The sequence below is a fragment of the Panthera pardus genome, unplaced genomic scaffold, assembly GCF_024362965.1.
Source record: "Panthera pardus isolate Hobbes unplaced genomic scaffold, ASM2436296v1 HiC_scaffold_2, whole genome shotgun sequence".
NCBI lineage: Eukaryota > Metazoa > Chordata > Mammalia > Carnivora > Felidae > Panthera > Panthera pardus.
In genome coordinates, this window is record NW_026526765.1 from 39,234,833 (window position 1) to 39,254,791 (window position 19,959).

At 38.0% G+C, this 19,959-nt stretch overlaps 1 protein-coding gene across 1 annotated transcript in view; it reads left to right on the plus strand.

Annotated features, from left to right (window-relative positions):
- ITGA2 (integrin subunit alpha 2) overlaps positions 1 to 19,959 on the plus strand; it is a 105,231-nt gene that overhangs the window by 28,326 nt on the left and 56,946 nt on the right. The window contains exons 3-4 of the mRNA XM_019464325.2: positions 12,865 to 12,974; positions 18,322 to 18,413. Coding sequence (XP_019319870.2) covers positions 12,865 to 12,974; positions 18,322 to 18,413 — 202 coding nt within the window. The remainder of the gene's footprint in view (positions 1 to 12,864; positions 12,975 to 18,321; positions 18,414 to 19,959) is intronic.

Here is a 19,959-nt window from a genome sequence, read left to right on the forward strand (position 1 = left end):
TTAAAATTCCTTAAAGGATCTTCCTTGACCTGGTCTCAGGCTGCCTGTCCTGTCTCACGTTTTACCCCCTCACCCTTAAGCCCTATGAATTCTGTCCTTTGTCTGTCCCTTGAACACACTAAGCTCATCACTGCCTCAAAGCTTCTGCCCATGCTTTTTTCCTGGAAGGATCAGTCTTCCCAAGATCTTCACTTGGCTGGTGGGTTCTCATTTTTCAATCTCCGCTCAAATGTCTCCTCTTTATAGAGACCTTTCAGAGCACGACTACATACATGAGCACTTCAGCTCACCTCCCAGCCACTCTCCCACCTTCCATGCAGATTTCTTTTCTGTATAGTAGTTATTGCTATCTGAAATCACCTTTACATGTTTATACTCCCATTGTCTCTCTTCTGCCCTGTCTCTGAGTATAGGCACATTGTTTTTGTTCAATGGCGTGTTCGGAACCCAGAGTGCTATTTGGCACCAAGTAGAGGATCAATAATTGTTTGCTGAATGACTGAATGAAAGTCCCACTTCCAAATTATTCACTTTAGGTACTCTACAAAGTGAACCATAGTAATTTGACTTAGGTCTGAACTGAACGAGACCTTCGGGGGGACTCTGATGTTCTGCTTCATAAGTATGACCTTGCTGAGGACAATCTGCCATCAAGCTTGAGGTTGTTCTTTTTAAGTGAAAGTTTTTCTGGGACAAGACAAATCTGAGAGAAAGAGACACTATCAGCAGTAGATGCTATTAGAGACAATAAGCTTATGAAGGATTGGAAGGTAACTCAACCACTGGCCCACTACAGGTTGGAAGCTGAACAAGACCAACAGGGAAAAAATGTTGACAGGAATCTAGCAGGCAGAGTCCTGGGAAAGTGAGAAGCAGCCATACCCCCTTTCTCCCTCCACGATTCTCTCTGAGCATACAAAACATTGTTAAAAGACAAGTGTATTAGCAACTTATGGTGAGATTCTGGTGCTGATAGTGTTATGTCCAGACCAAAGACACTAAACATTCCTCAATCCTACCATGGCCTTCTCATGACATTCCTGAGATATATATAAACACAGGACAATGGCTATTGGGAAACAAGGCACCACTCTATTATTGGCTCAGCTGGTGCTTTTAACTCCAGTGTAGAGCTTTTTGGGAATAAGTAACGGTAGGCTTATCAAGACCTTACTTCCCTCAAGCCTGTCTGAAACCGGCTGGTAAGAGCGTATCCCAGTACACAAAAAGAAAAGAAGGGAGAGTGCCTGTATTACCTGAGAAACTCAACCCCATTGCAGTGCAAAGCTGGAAGGAAAGAGAACAAAAGCTGGCCTGGCATGCCAGTCTGTCCTTCCACTGTTCCGTTCTTGTTGAAGCAGAGAAGCAGAAGAGGCCAAGTAGTGGACATGATCTGCTAATCCACCACAGGCTGGACACTGCATGAAGTGCCAAGTAGAGAACATCAGAATTACCTTTAAGGAGTGTGGAGTAGAGCCATGGAGAAAGACTGATATGCAGAGCGGGCAGCCATAAGTAATGCCAGAGACGTAATAAGGGCCAACCCCGTATGGTTAATAATGTTGGTGTTCTTTCAGTGCCACTGATAGTGTTAACTTACTATTAAGAGCTCGTTTTCTCCTCCCGAAGCCTGAGACACTTGAGGGCAAGATTTGCTCCTGGCCTCTCTCTCATCAGCCTGTCACAGGGGGCAGGGCTGTCACAGGATCCATGTGGTGGTGTTTCCCACTCTAGTGCCCGAGTGGCCATGGTTAGGACAAGCGCCCTCACAGCACTCAGGCTCAAGGAAAATAATACGAAACTTGGAATCCAGAATTGCCTATTTGTTTTGACGATTGGCACAGTGCCCTTCTCCACTCCTAATTTATGACAACTGCACAGACATTATGGAAGTAGCAGATGTGGAAAGGACTGTTTAAATATTAACTTGCCTCCTGATACTAGTCAAGTTAACTTTGGGCACAAAAAGTGGGATTACTGTGAATTCCTTTAATAACTGGGAGTCTTTTTCCTCCTAGACTTATATAACACACATACACATAAAACACACACACATACACACATACATCCCTTTATTTTCTTTACTCTCTTACTGCTTGTTCTGAAGCTGCTGTTTGCGTAGTTTCTCCTCCTCTTTCCTTGACTTTCTTTACAATCTGTATTGTTGAGCCCCATCTCTGTCTCTCAGCCCTTGCCTTCCTTCTGACAACTCACATAAGGCTCTAGTCTGAGTTTTCTTGAATCACACTCCTTGTTTTTCAAATACAACCTCAGCTTCCACATGGCTCATGTTCCTAGGAATTTATAGGCATATTTTACATTGGGATGTACAAGATCTTAACAAAATGGTCTTGATGCTTTTCTAGTTTTATTTATTATACTTTTACTACACTGTGGCTTTTTCTCTAGAAATAGTGGTCATGTGGCTTTGAAAATTCTAGAGCTTTTTGAACAGTCTCAAAAAGGCTGGATCGTTTGACAAGCAAGATTACCTCCCAAGCAGAGCAAGGGAGCACCCCTGTGTCTGGAAGTAAAGCTGTGGTCTGCTGTCCCTTCAGTGGCACAATGAGGCCCTCATCATACACACAGGATGTTTAAATGTGGATGATGCAATTTTTATCAGAAGCAATTATATAAAGGATTGAGATATGTTTAAAATCATTTCCTGGAAGCTTGTGGTGATATGCACTGTCTCTGTTTGTCTAATCTGAAGGCCTGTCGCATGAACAGTCTGAGCTCATTTTATGACTCAAAAATCTTAGAACCCTACAGCCATTTGTGTAACGAGAACTGTCTGGGAACGAGGGGGTATTTCCAGTGGGAGAGATGTATTCTCTTGTGTCAGCAAGGACTAGTACGTGCTTGTTCCTTAAGAAGAGAAATATAATGAACATGTGCCATGGCCAATAAAAAACTCCATTTTTTATGAATGAACTTATATTATAGTTCTAACATTATAATTAAGAAAAATATTAATAAAGCTCTATGTGTGTTACAAGTACATGGATAATACTTGTCTATAAGACATATGGAAGAGGATTTCAGATAAGTAATAAGAAACATTCAATTCTATAACAGATATCAAAGATTATGCTGTATGTATGTTGGTAATAACAGTACTTGGTATTTACTGGTATTTACAGTATTGAAAAGTACTGAGTACTCTTTCTTTGCCAGACACATAATACAGTTGCTCTGAAAGATTTGTAAAATTATTACTCCATTTACAAATGAGGGGACTGGGGCTTAGAAAGGCTAGGTAGTTTGCCTGAGACTACAGAGCTAAGAAGTAATGTGCATATGGTAGTAATGCAAAGCAGAGATAAGATGTTCCAAGCGTACATATTTTTGTAAGTATGTAAGGAGGAGAGTGGCAGGAGGTAATCAGCATTTATAAAAAATTATTTAATTATAATTGTCAAATAAACTTTATAAAGAAAGATGAACTTCATTTAGTACTTTGAATTAAAATTTCTGTTACAAAATGTGTTGTCTGAATAGAGATGACAGTTACCACCTATCTTTTCATTCTCTCATGCACAAGGCTTTTCCATATAAGTCAGGAGCCGGAGCGCAAGGGTTTTACCCTCAGCTTCCCCACCACTAGCTGGCTGACTTTGAAAAAGTCACATGCCCTCCCTGGAGCACAAAGAGAGGGCCATCCCTACCAAACCAGAATGTTTTGAGCACCTCGTGAGAGAATAAAAGTAAAGCACTTCACTGGTGAAATAAAACCTGTATGTTAGTTTTAAAAAAAAGTGAAGTACTTCAAAAAATAAACCACTGTAGGAATAAACCAACCAAAGAGGTAAAAGACCTATACTCTGAAAATTATAAAACAATGATAAAATAAGTTGAAAATGACAATGAAATGGTATGGCATTCCATTCTCATGGATTGGAAGAATATTGTTAAAATGTCTATACTTCCCAAAGCAATCTACACATTTAATGCAATACCTATCAGAATACCAATAGCATTTTTCACAGAACAAAAAATCCTAAAATTTGTATGGAACCACAAAGACCTCAAATAGCCAAAACAATCTTAAAAAAGAAAAGCAAAGCTGGAGGCATCATAATTCCAGACTTTAAGTTATATTACAAAGCTGTAGTAATCAAAACAGTATGGTACTGGCATAAAAATAGACACGTAGATCAATGGAACAGAAAAGAAAACCCAGAAATAAACCCACAACTATATGGTCAATTAATCTTCAATAAAGCAGGAAAAAGATAGTCTCTTCAATAAATGGTGTTTGGAAAACTGGACAGCAGCATGCAAAAGAAAGAAACTTTCTTACCCCATACACAAAAATAAATTCAAAGTGGATTAAAGACCTAAATTCAAGGCCTGAAGCCATAAGAATGTGTGAAGAGAACACACACAGTAACTTCTTGACATCAGCCATAGTAACATCTTTATAGATATGTCTCCTGAGGCCAGAGAAACAAAATCAAAAATAAACTATTGGGATTTATCAAAATAAAAAGCTTCTGCATAGTGAAGGAAACAATAAAAAAAAAAAAAACCTAAAAGGTAACCTATGGAATGGGGAAAGATATTTGCAAATGACATATTCCATAAAGGGTTTGTTTGCAAAATATATAAAGAATTTATAAAACTCAACACCCAAAAAACAAGTCAACTAAAAAATGTACATAAGACATGAACAGACAATTCCCCCAAAGACATACAGATGGCAACATACACATGAGACGATGTTCATCGTCACTTACCATCAGGGAAATGCAAATCAAAACTACAATGAGATACTACCTCAAACCTGTCAGAATAGCTAAAATCAACAACACAAGAAACAACAGATGTTGGCAAGGATGTGGAGAAAGGGGAACTCTCTTGCACCGCTGGTGGGAATGAAAACTGGTGCAGCCATTGTGGAAAACAGTATAGAGATTCCTCAAAAAGTTAAAAATACAACTACCCTATGATCCAGCAATCACACTACTTTGAGTATTTACCCAAATAATACAAAAACACAAATTCAAAGGGACGTATGCACCCTATGTTTATTGCAGCATTATTTACAATAGCCATGATATAGAAGCAGCCCAAGTGTCCATCTGTTGATAAATGTGTAAAGAAGATGTGGTATGTAAACACAATGGGATAGTATTCAGTCATAGAAAGAATGAAACCTTGCCATTTATAACAACATGGATGGAGTGCAATGCTAAGTGAAATAACTCAGAGAAAGGCAAATACCATAAGATTCTACCCTTTGAGGAATTTAAGAAACTAAACAAAGGGGGAAAGAGAGAGAGAGAACTAGTCTTAACTATAGAGAACAAACTGATGGTTATCAGAGGGGAGGTGGGTGGAGGATGTGGTTAAATAGAGTGATGAAGGAGTGCACTTTTTGCAATGAGCACCAGGTGTTGTATGGAAATGTTGAATCACTGTATTGTACACCTAAAACTAATATTACATTGTATGTTAACTAACTGGACTCAAAATAAAACCTTGGGGCTCCTGAGTGGCTCAGTTGGCTAAGCGTCTGACTCTTGGTTTCGGCACAGATCATGATCTCATGGTTCTGTGAGTTCAAGCCCCATATCTGGCTCCTTGCTGACAGTGCAGAGCCTGCTTGGGATTCTCTGTCTCCCTCTCTCTCTGCCTCCCACCCCCCCCCCCCCCCCCCCGGCTCGCACTGTCTCTCTTTCTCAAAATAAATAAATAAACTTTAAAAAATAAAACCTTAAAAAACATAAATAAACTATGTCCACTGTTTAAAAAAAATAAATTATGTCCACTGTAAAACACAAAACAAAAACAAAAACTAAACCACTATGCACATGTGAGTTACTCTCCTCAGCACTGTGTAAAAATACGTAGGAAGAAAATCAGGATTTTTAGTAACAAGTTTTTCCCTACCTCTCTCCACTGCCTGTTTCTCAACCATTTCTCATCTGTCATCAATTAACTTCCATGCATATTGGATTAGCTTCAGTCCATTTCTTCTTCTTCTTGGCCAAGAATGCTATTCTGATCCCTTTTCCAAAGTAATCATGTCTTTGTCTTTCATTGTGGCCTTTAAATATTAGCCAATATCATCCTTTATGTCTTTTTCCAAAGATAAAATTCTCCTGCCATTAGGTTAGCCTGGCAGGGCCATTTAACATGCTTACTTTGTTTATTCACAGGGTTTGCTTTTAGTTTAAACCCATGACATATATATTCCTTTTTGTTCTTCCATTCCATGTTATTTTCACTAACTTGTGACTTACTCTAATTTTTGTTTCTGGAAAGGCATAAGAAGTCTGACTGTAATAGTCTTACACTTTTAAGTTTAAAAATTTATTGTCAATGTTTTTATAAATAATTATGGTATTGCCATATAATTAAGCCATCACTCAACACAACTAATATGGATGTGCAAAATGGCATGTCTCTTGTCAACAAGGACCTTCTCTAGGGGCAGAATAAATAGGGAACCAAGTACCTTTTAGAACCCCACGGACCACCCTGGTGTTGATCTACATATATTTGTTATACCATAATTCATTTCTTTTCCATTTTAAAATAATCTTTATGGCTAGACTTTTTCCATAGTTGGTGTTACTTATCATAAATAAAAATCTATAGTAGAAAAGCCATTTTATTTATTTATTTATTTTTTTTTTAATTTTTTTTTAACGTTTATTTATTTTTGAGACAGAAAGAGACAGAGCATGAATGGGGGAGGCTCAGAGAGAGGGAGACACAGAATCTGAAACAGGCTCCAGGCTCTGAGCTGTCAGCACAGAGCCCGACGCGGGGCTCGAACTCACGGACCGCGAGATCATGACCTGAGCAGAAGTCGGCCGCTTAACCAACTGAGCCACCCAGGCGCCCCTAGAAAAGCCATTTTAAATATCCCTGCTCTGACTTGCTTCTCCCTTCCCCCACTCTGGACACAAATTTGTGCATATACCTACAAACAAACACACATACACACCCATCTTTTGTGACTTGCACAGGGGTTGGATCTGCTGCTCTCAAATATCTGGAGACCTGCAGTGATCTGGGAAAATTCTCCACGCCTCACTAGCTTGGCTCATAATTTAAAGCTTTCCTCTATGTTAATGCCTGAATGTCTGTTCCTGGAACAAAGTTCATTTACAAAGGTGAATGGGGCTTACACATGCGCACCTTCCTGGTGGCCAGTTGTCTGAAACTTTTCCATCAGTCTAGCTCCATCTGACAAGGGATTTAGGGAATACTAAGTGGCACAGGTTGGAACTGTTTGTTAATTTGTTTATAGCCAATAGGATGGGCAGACAATGAGTATCTCTTCTCTGGGAGACTTCTAAACAGAACTTACTATGATAGAAAGAATCAGGGGTTTGGAATGAAAGCACACAGGTGCAGCTCTAGACTTTGTTGCCAAGTAGACACTGAGACTTGGTTTTTCATAGGAAAACAGGAATAGTTGTAACACTTGACTTCTCTGGGAATTTACAAGCATCAAAGGAGACAATGTACATAAAACGTACTTTATAAACTGTAAAGCAGTTCATAAATGTTGCTTTTCCAAATTTTCTCATTCATAAAACAACCATCTGCCAAAGAACCTTGTTTGAAAGGTACTATCTCATGGGCTTTGATTTATAAAAATATGGTGGTCTTAAGACCATTCCTTTCCTTCCAAGAATGTGGAATTTATGTCATCACAAGGCTTTAAATTGAAAATATCAGCTTTTGATTTTAACTTTAGGAAAACCTCATGTTGGATGAGTCAATGTAACAGAATCAGCTTTTATTGACTCATTTGTTTCCAGTGCAAAAGCTAATTTCTAGGCTTCTTATGAAACAGAATAGGCTTAAGATGTTTTAGCAATAATGAGGTTGGTGGACTTCACCTTAGGGAACTGAGAGACCTTGAGGGTTTAGCCATCCCACTATTTAAGGAAGCAATCTGGCAGCCAACGGAGTCTGAAGTAGCATAATAAAGTTTAGAAACTAAAATTTCCTTTTAACACATGCCAAAGGGTTTAACTATTAAATTTATAACAACAGCATTTCCCAGCCAGGAGCTAAAAATGAGCTCTCTTTACCTGTCTTCCTCCTTCCTAGAGATTTGAAGTCTTCCCCTTTCCATCATAAAACTCCTTTTGCATTACAAGCAAGAAGCAACTAGCTATATAGAACTCACCAGACCCCTTGTGTTGTCAGTGGCTTAAAACTAAACCACGTATGGAATAATATTTATGTTTATATACTGTGTATTCATAGACTTTGAAATTTCTTACATTAATATATTGTATACAATAGGCTTCTAATCCTAAGTAAATATCCCCCTTGGATGTCTGATAGACATCTCAAACTTAAAATACCTCATACTGAACTCTTAAGCTCACCTTATCTCAAAATCTTGCTCTACTGATAGTAGCCCCCTTATCTAATCATGACTAATTGGTTCCTTTTAGTTTCTTAGCAGAGAAACCCAGAATCATCCTTGATTATTTGTGTGTGGGGTGAGTGTGTGTGTGTGGGGGGGGGGGTGAAAGTGTGTGTGTGTGTGTGTGTGTGTGTGTGTGTGTTTAAAAACTAACCTCAAGAAATCCTACTGGCCCTACCTTCAAAATATATCTAAAATAAGATCACTTCTCATGAGCCCTGTGGGAGCCCCTCATCTCCTCTCGCCTGGATTTTGCATTTGCTTCCAAAATGCTTCACTTGCTTCACCTTTACCCCAGGGCAATCATTCTCAACAGAGCAGCCTTCAAAACCCTTCTAAAATATGTCAGATCATATCACTACTGTGCTGAAAACTCTCCAGTGGCTTTCTCATGTCACTCAGAGGCAAAGCCAAGTTCTTACAATTTCATACCAGTCTTATGGGATCTGGTCCTGTGACCCATCTGACTACATCTCCTCCCACATTCCTCCTTATCACTGCAGTCCAGCCACAGGGCCTTTGCATTTGCTGTTCCCACAGCCTGGATTATTTTTCCTCCAGAATTTTATGGCTTGCTTCTTTACCTCCTTCAAGTCTTTGCTTAAATGACACTTTCTCAGTGAGGCCTCCCTGACCATTCTAATAAAGATTACAACACCTTCCATCCCCACCCGTGTGGGAGGGTCCCCTCCCCAAGGAGAAAAGAAAAAACAAAAAAACCTCAAGACAACCTGTCTATATGTGTACGTGACAACATCCCTCACAACTTTGTAACGTGAGACCACTTAATCAGACTGTTTGTGTGTTACCATATATGGAGACAAAGAAATAGAAAATGTATAAAAAACTACACCACGTGGCATTCGGGGTGCAGTTCTTCTGGTACAAACCCAACTGAGCAGTGCCGGCACGAATAAAGTTGCTTCCTGGAAAGAAAAGCCTCAGTGTCATGACTCTGTGTGAGAATCCTACTGTACTCCTAACTCTCCTGCTCATTCTTCCCACAGAGCACTGATCACCATCATGATATGTTTTATTATTAAAGTTGCTTATCTTTTCCCACTAGAATGTAAGTTCCACAAGACCAGTAATTTTTGACTGACTTATTCACTGATGTATCCCTAGTGCCTAGAATCGAGTCTGGCACATAGTAGGTCTGGCCACCATGTACAACCTCACAGGATGCATACTTAACAAGGCCAGGGCACACTATTTATATGGAAATGGTACCCCCTGGTGTGGTGCAAAATTTCACCCTGGCAGGATCGCAATAAACATCTGTAGCATCAAATAAAACTTGTTTTGCCCTACTATTTTAAGTACACCTCTGTCAATAATCTCTAGAAAAATCGCTAGTATTAAAGGAACACTTGGAGAGTTTATAGACTCACGGACCAAAGGAAGATATTTATAACAGCCCCTGGATTGTGGGTTTAAAACTACCTACACCACCATAAATACTGTTTACTAACTAAACAAAGTATTTTGAATTCCACTGGAGGTGGGCAAATTGGCTATGTTTTGGAACTCTACATAATCACTATTTCCCCACAAGATAATTGAACAGTAAGTGTTATTTTAAGTCATCTTGGAAGAATTCCCAGTTTCACTGCAGGAGAAAAGAGTTTATGTCTTGGGATTTTGTTTTGTTTTCAGAATCAGCACACACGACTGTTCATGCAGCTCTTTTGTCTGGTTGTGATTAAGTTAAGTCCATTACTTCAAAGAAGCTTTGCCATACTTCAGCAGGATTTACTCACTAACCTATCCTATTCTTCACATTTGTAACATTCTCTCCTGGCATGTTTCTTCCTGTTACAGCTGATTACATAAGATTTTATAAATAAATATGCCAGCCTCCTCATCTTCCTGTCTGATTAATATAAGAATGTCACAATTCCTTTGGAGCAGCCACTAGTGATGTCATAGCCTTTCCTTATGAGGATGAATTGTCAGGAATCAGAATTTCACTGAGGCCTCCGGGTGAAAGCAAGGAGGAGAGTCTACTGGAAATATTGCCAACAAGGAATTAGCAATGCTCTATGAAACATTCTCTGCAGTCGCTAGCATGACCTATCGGTGTCTTACTAATGTGGTTCACCATATTTAAAAAATGAGTCATATATGATAAGGACACCCTTGTTCTTTACCGGTCACCGGAATGATCTGTTTTTCCACTGTTTTCTATTGTTTTGTGTTAAGAGTTTAATATGGCATAATACTGCCAGAGATCTATGTATATTCTTTGAGAGAATTTCAAGTACCTTCACGTCCTTTTTGTTAAGAGGCACACAATTGTACAGATACTTCTTTCTCTCTCTTCTTCCCATCTGATTAACGTAGGAGACCACGGCCCTCACAACAGTAGTGGAGATGTCATAACCCTTCCTGAGTGTGAGATTATCAAATCCTGAATTCTTTGATGAGGCTGGAGGAAGTGAAGGGGAGAGTATCCGGGGAACACTGAGGCAATAGGAGAAAGCACGTAGCCTTTTGAGCTTTCTCATTGAGAAAAAGGTGGCTGATGGTGCTTTACTGCCAAAGGCTCTGAAGAACAGGATGGTTAAATGTTAGATGAGAAACACTTAACTTTTATTCTGCAGTGTGTTTCTCTTGGGCTGGTGAGGGTGGATGGAAAATGTGCACAGTACAAGTCACCTGAATTGCCACAATTTAGTACTATTTGAACATACTCTGCCCTTCCCTATATTATGAACAGTACAGCCTGGGCCTACAGTGTGGATGTGTGCTTACCAGATGACCTTGGCTGGTGTCCTTCCTGTCCACAGCCTCCTTATACGCCACACAGCCACACCCCCATCGCAGTAGGTATGGCTTCACCATCATTTCCAGTTTCTATTCCTTGATTATTCTGGAACCCAACCCATTTGTTCAGATAGCTTTCCCAATCTGGGCCCTATGCCAGGCCTTCTTGTAGCTAAGAGGAAGGAGAATAACCTAAGGGTTAAGAGCTTGGGCTTCAGAATCAGTTACACTTGGCTCTCACTAGCTATGTGAATCATTAACTGTCTTTCAAAATAATCTGTATTTTCCTCTTTCCTCTGTATTCATACTCTTCCCTCTGCTGAGAATAATGACTGACACCTTCATCCTCTGGTGTTCATTTTTGTATCCTCTGACCATCTTAATGTTTGTTCCAGAGGGAAGCCTATTTATATATTTCTGTTCATTTGTACTGTTATTGTTTTCCTTGGCATGTATTTTAAACAGCTTTACTGGATTTAGTAGATTAGAAGCACACCGTCTTTCTGTACTCATTGTGGCACTTAGTGTGAGGCACATGTTATTTAATCAATAATGCTAAAACATTTATGCAGAAGTCTCACGAAAGAATTTAAGTTTCATCTCATCTTTCCCAACTTTGACAAGGAAAAAACATTGAATCAAATGTGCTTTCTTAGTAACTGGATGATGCTGAGTAATTAACCTACTACAGATTCTAAAGATCAGACTGTTTGCATGGACTCTTTCTGTCTATTCTTCTATGACCAGAAATGTTAGATGAATGGTTCCACAGGGAAATAGTCTCTAGTTGGAGAAGCTCTGTAGGAAATAAAACTAACCAAAGAAGGATGTGAGCACCAGTCTCTAAACTCTGCTTCCTGCATTCTGGCTACTGATGTGTTAACATGGAAGGAGAGCTCCATAGTATATTTGCTCTGTGTTTTTGCTAAGGATCCCCTTATATAGACAATAAACAGTAAAACCACTTAGATAATTCATTTGCTCCCTATGTAAATTAACATCTGAACACTGAATTTCAAAGACTTAGTATGGAAAAAAGAATGTCAAATATCTCATTAATGATTTTTATAATGATTGTATATCATGTTAGAGAAAATATATTATTTAAGTTAATTCGCCTTTGCTTTTTATTGTATTAATGTAGCTAGTAGAAAATTTAAAATTACATATGCAGATCACATTTGTGGCCTGCATTATATTTCTCTAATGTATTTCCCATATTCCTCAAGAATCAGGATCAGCAGGGGCGTCTGGGTGGCTCAGTCAGTTGAGCATCCAGCTCTTGGTTTCAGCTCAGGTCATGATCCCAGGGTCGTGGGGTTGAGCCCTGTGCTCAGGGCTTAGCATGGAGCCTGCTTAAGATTCTCTCTTTCTCTCTCTCTCTCTCTCTCTCTCTCTCTCTCTCTCTCTCTCTCTATCTCTGCCCTTCTCCCCCACTCACACTCTCTCTCTCTCTAAAATAAAAAAAATAATAAAAATTTAAAATCATTTAAAAAATATTAAAACCATTTAAGAATTTGGACCAGCTAAGAGGAAAGGAAAAAGAACTGGTTATAGCTGAACAAATATGAATTACTATTTTCTTATTAAAAATTGAAATTAAATGTGGGTTTTTTCATTGTTTAGTGGTCAGTTTTAATCTTTAAGAAACTATAGCTAACATTTTATATTTAATGAAAAAAAATTCCTATTTCTAGGTTACTGGTTGGTTCACCTTGGAGTGGTTTTCCTGAGAACCGAATGGGAGATGTGTATAAATGTCCTGTTGATCTGTCCACTGCTACATGTGAAAAACTGAATCTGCAAAGTAAGTGGTAATTAGAAATATGATTTTTTACAAATAACAAGATCTCATTTGTTATAAACCTAACTAAAAAACAATAACAAAATCAATCATAATTCTGTCTTAAAGAAATAGAGACAGCTTTTTTTTTTTTTTACCTTTGTATCTTTAGTCATATGAGGTCCAATTGCATCCAGTCTTTCAATGCAGATTGAAGACCTGATTTAACAAGATGCATGGGAAATGTGTGCCTCGTGGACCATCTAGCCCTAGACTGTGGACCACTTTCCATTAATGTTTAAGATTGTTTTGCTGATTCCTTACAGAAATCTAAGTTTATCCATACCTCTCTCCCTCCTCAAAACAAATTATTAAATATACACCTGTCAGTACCAGGGTTGCATTTAGAAGTAAGGAGAAATACTCTGTTTCTGGTCTTGACTATGTAATTGCATTCTAAAAGAAAAAAAAAAGTCATCATTTTGGATCCTTTGTGTTTGGAATTGCTGTTTTAATTATCCATATCTCAGAGGCTTTCTATTAATGCATAAAGTTATTAAAGGTGCAAGACTAAAAAGCTAAATAAGTCGTATTTCCATGCAATATTTCCTGGTGCATCAAAAAAATTACTCAATTTAATCATGGCAAAAAAACCCAGCACTGACGACTTTTAGAGTTCTGAAGAACTAAAATAGATTAGGAAATCTATGTTAGGGAATCAAGAGAGAGTAGAGATTCAAAAATAGTGATTGGGACTTAGAATCAAGGGCATGTTTCTTATACATCTTTGTATACCTAATTTCTAGCATCATTTCTGGCATAAGATAGGAGTTTAATCAACATGAGGTGGAAGGAACTTCAGTGGTGTCAAATGCTTCCAAAGTTGAAGGGTATGAAGACTGAGTACAGATCATTAACTTATTTAAGGAGATAATGGGTGAACTAGATCAGTGCTCTTCAAACATTTTGAACATTCATCTATATAAGACATATATAATACATATCATAAACATACATTTACATAATATTTCTAAAAATAATAAAAATGTACACATTAGGAGTGAATACTCAAAGGTTTTATTATATAGTTCAAACATTTTATTATATCACCCCCAGTGTACCATATCACCTCTAACATTTGAATACTCATCTCATATATATGTATATATATTTTTTTTAAGTTTATTTATTTAGAGAGACAGCGAGAGAGCTTGGGAGGGGCAGGGAGAGAGGAGAGAGAATCCCAGGCAGTCTCTGTACTGTCAGCAGGGAGCCCGATGCAGAGCTCAAACCCATGAACTGTGAGATCATGACCTGAGCTGAAGCCAAGAGTTGGATGCCTAACTGAGCCACACAGGCCCTCCTATACTTTTTATTTTTAAAAAATTATATTCATGCACTGACTTATTATCTTCCTAAATAAAAATAAATTTAAAAGAATAAGCACTGCAATGAGATACCACCTCATACCTGTCAGAATGGCTAAAATTAATAATAAAGGAAACAACAGATGTTGGCAAGGATGCAGAGAAAGGGGAACCCTCTTACACCATTGGTAGGGATGCAAGCTAGTGCAACCATTCTGGAAAACTGTATGGAGGTTCTCAAAAAGCTAAAAATAGAACTATCCTATGACCAGAAATTGTACCACTAGGTATTTATCCAAAGGATACAAAAATACTGATTCAAAGGGGCATATCACCCTGATGTTTATAGCAGCATTATCAACAATAGCCAAGTTATGGAAAGAGCCCAAATGTTCATCACTGATGAATGGATATGAAGGTGTAGTATATATACAATTACAATTACTATTGTACAATTACTCAGCCATCAAAGAGAATGATATCTTGCCATTTGCAATGATGTGGAAGGAGCTAGAGTGTATTATGCTAAGATAAATAAGTCAGTCAGAGAAAGACAAATACCATATGATTTTACTCATATGTGGAATTTAAGAAACAAAACAGATGAACATAGGGGAAGAGGTGGGGGGAAACAGAGGAAACAAACCAGGAAACAGACTCTTAACTGTAGAGACAAACTAAGGGTTGATGGAGGGAGGCGGGTGAGGGATGTCTAAATGGGTGATGGGTAGTAAGAAGGGCACTTGTTGGGATGAGCGCTAGGTGTTATATGTAAGTGATGAATCACTAAGTTTTACTCCTAAAACCAATATTACCCTACATGTTAACTAACTAGAATTTAAATAAAAACTTGAAACAAACAAAAAGAATAAGCACTGGGTGTTATATGCAAGTGATGAAACACTAAATTCTCCTGAAACTAGAAAAATAATTAATGAATCAAAAAATAAATTTAAAAGAATAAAAACATACACATAGCAGTTCTGTTATCTTCTTCTTTCCAACTCTGTTACCTTCTTTAACTCCAGCAGATCACATTTTGCAAATTTCTTACCGTGATTATGAATCTAATAGTGTTGAGGGGAGAAATGGATCACAAAGAATTTAAGAGCATGTGAGGCATGAACAAGTTCTACAAGTAAAAGTAGTCCTTTGTTTACAGAATTTGAGTTGTGAAGGAGAGTTGGGAAAACGGACGGAGGAGCAGGGTTAAATGAAGATTTTCCTGATAAAAACGAATGATCCTATTTGTAGGGAGAGTAGAAGGAGGTGATGAAAGGGAGTAACTATTTATCAAGAGTAGAATTAACTGGTTGGAATTAACATCACTGGTCCATGGGAAAATCAGTCTTAGAAAGATTGCTCCTTTCTTGAAGACACAAAGGAAAGAGACAACAAGGAGGACTTCCAAGAATGACCTTTAGGTAAAGCTAATAAAATAATGGCCCTGGGTCAAGGAGGGTAAGTTAAAGTTAATGTTGGCTAGGCAGAGATTACCCAACAAATTTAAACATTATTTAATGTTTAAATAATACTGTTGAGGAGAATTGCAATGTTCCACAGCTCAAGAATGGATACAGTCAGTGGATGATGCCCTAGTTGAGTGGGAGAGAGGAAGTTGGGGATTATTATTTTACATGGCTAGTCTCATCATTTTCTTCTATTTTCTTATTTATCTTATTTATCTTATTTAAATCCAAGTTAGTGGGGGCACCCGGGTGGCTCAGTCGGTTGAGTGTCTGACTTCAGCCCAGGTCATGATCTTGCAGTTCGTGAGTTCAAGCCCCATATCGGTCTCTGGCTGACAGCTCAGAACCTGGAGCCTGCTTTAGATTCTGTGTTTCCTTCTCTCTCTGTCTCCCTCCCCTGCTCACACTCTGTCTCTCTCTCTCTCTCTCTCTCTCTCTCTCTCTCCCTCTCTCTCTCTCTCTCTCTTAAAACTAAATAAACATTAAAATCTTTTTTCTAAATCCAAATTAGTTAATATATAGTGTATTAATGGTTTCAGGAGTAGAATTGAGTAATTCATCACTTAAATACAACATCCAGTGCTCATCCCAACAAATGCCTTCCTTAATGCCCATCACCCATTTAGCCCATTCCCCCACCCAACATTCCTCCAACAACCCCCAGTTTGTTCTCTGTATTTAAGAGTCTCTTATGGTTTGCCTCCCTCTGTGTTTTTAACTTACTTTTCCTTCTCTTCCTCTATGTTAATTTTCTTATTTAAATTCCACATATGAATGAAATCATATGGTATTTGCCTTTCTCTGACTGACTTATTTCACTTATCATAATATATTCCAGTTCTATCCACCTGTTGCAAATGGCAAAATTGCGTTCTTTTTGATCACCAAGTAATTACACACACACACACACACACACACACACACACACACACACACACACACGTATACTACATCTTCTTTACCCATTCATCCGTTGTTTGACATTTGGGCTCTTTCCATAATTTGGCTACTGTTGGTAGTGCTGCTGTAAACATCGGGGTGCATGTGCCCCTTCGAATCAGCATTTTAGTATCCTTTAGATAAATACCTAGTAGGGCAATCATAGTCATAGGGTAGGTCTATTTTTAATTATTTTAATGTTTACTTATTTTTGAGAGAGAATGAGTGGGAGAGAGGCAGAAAGAGAGGGAGACAGAGGTTCCAAAGCAGGCTCTGTGCTGAGAGCCTAGAGCTGGATATGGGACTTAAAATCACAAACCGTGAGATCATGACCTGAGCAAAGTCAGACACTTAACTGACTGAGCCACTCAGGTGCCTAGTATTTTTAATTTTTTGAGGAACCTCCATACTCCTTTCCAGAGTGACTACACCACAACCAACATACAAATGGGTTCGCCTTTCTCCGCATCCTCGTCAACATCTGTTGTTTCCTGTGTTGTTAATTTTAGCCATTCTGACAGGCAGGAAGTGGTACCTCATTGTGGTTTTGATTTGTATTTCCCTGATGATGAGTGATTTCAGCATCCTTTCAGAATTTCCTTATAAAATTCACTCACTACTGCTTTGGGTCAGATTCCATTATATGCCATTTTTATTTTATTATTTTATTATTTTTTTAATATATGAAATTTATGGTCAAATTGGTTTCCATATAACACCCAGTGCTCATCCCAAAAGATGCCCTCTTCAATACCCATCACCCATCCTCCCCTCCCTCCCACCCCCCATCAGCCCTCAGTTTGTTCTCAGTTGTTTTTTTTTTTTAATGTTTTTATTTATTTTTGAGACAGGGAGAGACAGAGCATGAACGGGGGAGGGTCAGAGAGAGGGAGACACAGAATCTGAAACAGGCTCCAGGCTCCAAGCCATCAGCCCAGAGCCCGACGCGGGGCTCGAACTCATGGACCGCGAGATCATGACCTGAGCCGAAGTCGGACGCTCAACCGACCAAGCCACCCAGGCGCCCCTGTTCTCAGTTTTTAAGAGTCTCGTATGCTTTGGCTCTCTTCCACTCTAACCTCTTTTTTCCCTTCCCCTCCCCCATGGGTTCCTGTTAAGTTTCTCAGGATGCACATAAGAGTGAAAACATATGGTGTCTGTCTTTCTCTGTATGTATATGCTGTTTTTAAATAACACTTCAGGGATACTTTTTTCTGATCCAGAATAAAGCATTACATGGAGCCATTGTGACCTTGAAAAGAGTGGGCGTTGGCAAATCAGAGACCAAATAGTGTCCTCAGATGTGTTTTGTTTGGCCAGCACTTTGTTTTTAAAAATGTTAAACTTAAATGCCTATAAGTCATGCCCTTTCAGATACCACCCCCAATATCTTACATTCTGTAGCCTCACACATTTAAATGTATGAGCTGCCAGATCACTGAAGGTCCTTCATTTCTCTACATGTGAATATATAACATGAGTACCTGGATATATGACACTAAACTCAATGCTACATATAAACGTGAGTGTGGTTTTTAACAACTTTAAATAAATGGCAACGATTTATTCACTTTTTAAAATCTTTTTCTCTGAAAGCTGCCACAAGCATTCCCAATGTTACCGAAATGAAAACCAACATGAGCCTTGGCTTGACACTCACAAGGAACGTAGGAACCGGAGGATTTCTCGTGAGTATTTACCTTTCAAATTCTCATCTGTCTCAAAGTGTGAAGTTAGTGTCTTCTCGCCATCCCACCTATCAAATCAAATCTTGATGTTTAAATATTAGAGTTTGCTTTGGGATAAATCATACCATGTGGATATCCAACGTGGCATACCTATCTATTGGTATTTAGACTTATTAAGATACCCAGTAAAACCATTGCCATAGAATGTCTTCGAAGAAAGCAGCAAAAAGAACACCAATCCTTTGCCCTTGGAAAGTGTGCTTAGCATTTGTTGATAACAACATAATTCCAGGTCCTGTTTCTTCTTCCCATAGGAATTTTAAGATAGGTACTGCTCATTCAGAGAGTGCATTTCCAGGCTGAAGAGTATTTCTGTCTTTAACCATTTGCTATAACCCTTTGGCAAATCTGATATCATTTAAGTCATGTCTTGGTCCCTCATCTTATTTCATGTTAGTATTTATTCTCATTGAGTTTCTAGAATGCTGTGAGAAAACATTACAAGTCAGTGAAATAGAAATACCTTCTTTAACAAGTGGTTGGGGACAACTAATTGGTTAATAACTTGTATATCCAAATATACTTTCAAGTGGATTAGAGTTAATATAAAAAACTGGAAGAAAATGAAAATTTTAGAAAATTTATAAGCTTGGAACTAACAGAAGAAATAATATAGGAAATTGTTGAAAAGATTAATTTGACTATATAAAAAAATGAAAACCATCACATGCGAAAAAAAAAGTTTTTGAGGCAAATAAAAACCCAATCTTACTAGACATTTCCACCAGCATATAGATGATCCTAGTTATATTTATTGCCCTGTTAAAATAGCCATAGAAAACTTAATTTAACTTTACATTAGTTATGTCTATACCATCGACATGCTAACTCAAAAGCCTAGATGTATAACTTAACTATTCTAAGAATATAATTAATTTTGAACAATGTCATTCTCCTTTTACTAATAGATATTAGTATTCAAACATTGGTACCACTCAATAAATCAGATATTACTTATAATATGTGTAATTCAAAGCATAAATAAATAGTGCAATGAATCTTCATCGTTCATGATATTCCAAAGTTTTAAAAATAGGATTGTTTTCGTCTCTTTTTGTTTACTTATTTGCTTTTGAGGTTGAATAAATTTAAGAAAAGGAACATATTGAGATATAGGGATTACAGGACGTACTTCTAAATTTTCAATTTGTAACTTCAGATAAAGTAAAATAAAATTGCAAGAGAATTTAAGACATTAATTTAACAACCAATGTAGCAAGCAGAGAAGGAGGGAAGAGAGAGGGAAGGAGAGAGAGGAAAAAAAAAGAAAAAAAAATCCAAAGCTTCCTTTACATACCTAAAAGGTCAAAATCTTAAGATACTCTTAAGAATTATGTGGAAAAGGCTGACAATCATCACATTTTTTTGAAACTGCTTAAGTTCTGGGCTTAAAGCAGGAATGTAGTTCTGGCATTAACAATTGGCATATTCTAATTTCAACTTCTTAATGCTGTTTTCCATTGCTTTTAAAACAAAAAAAAATTCT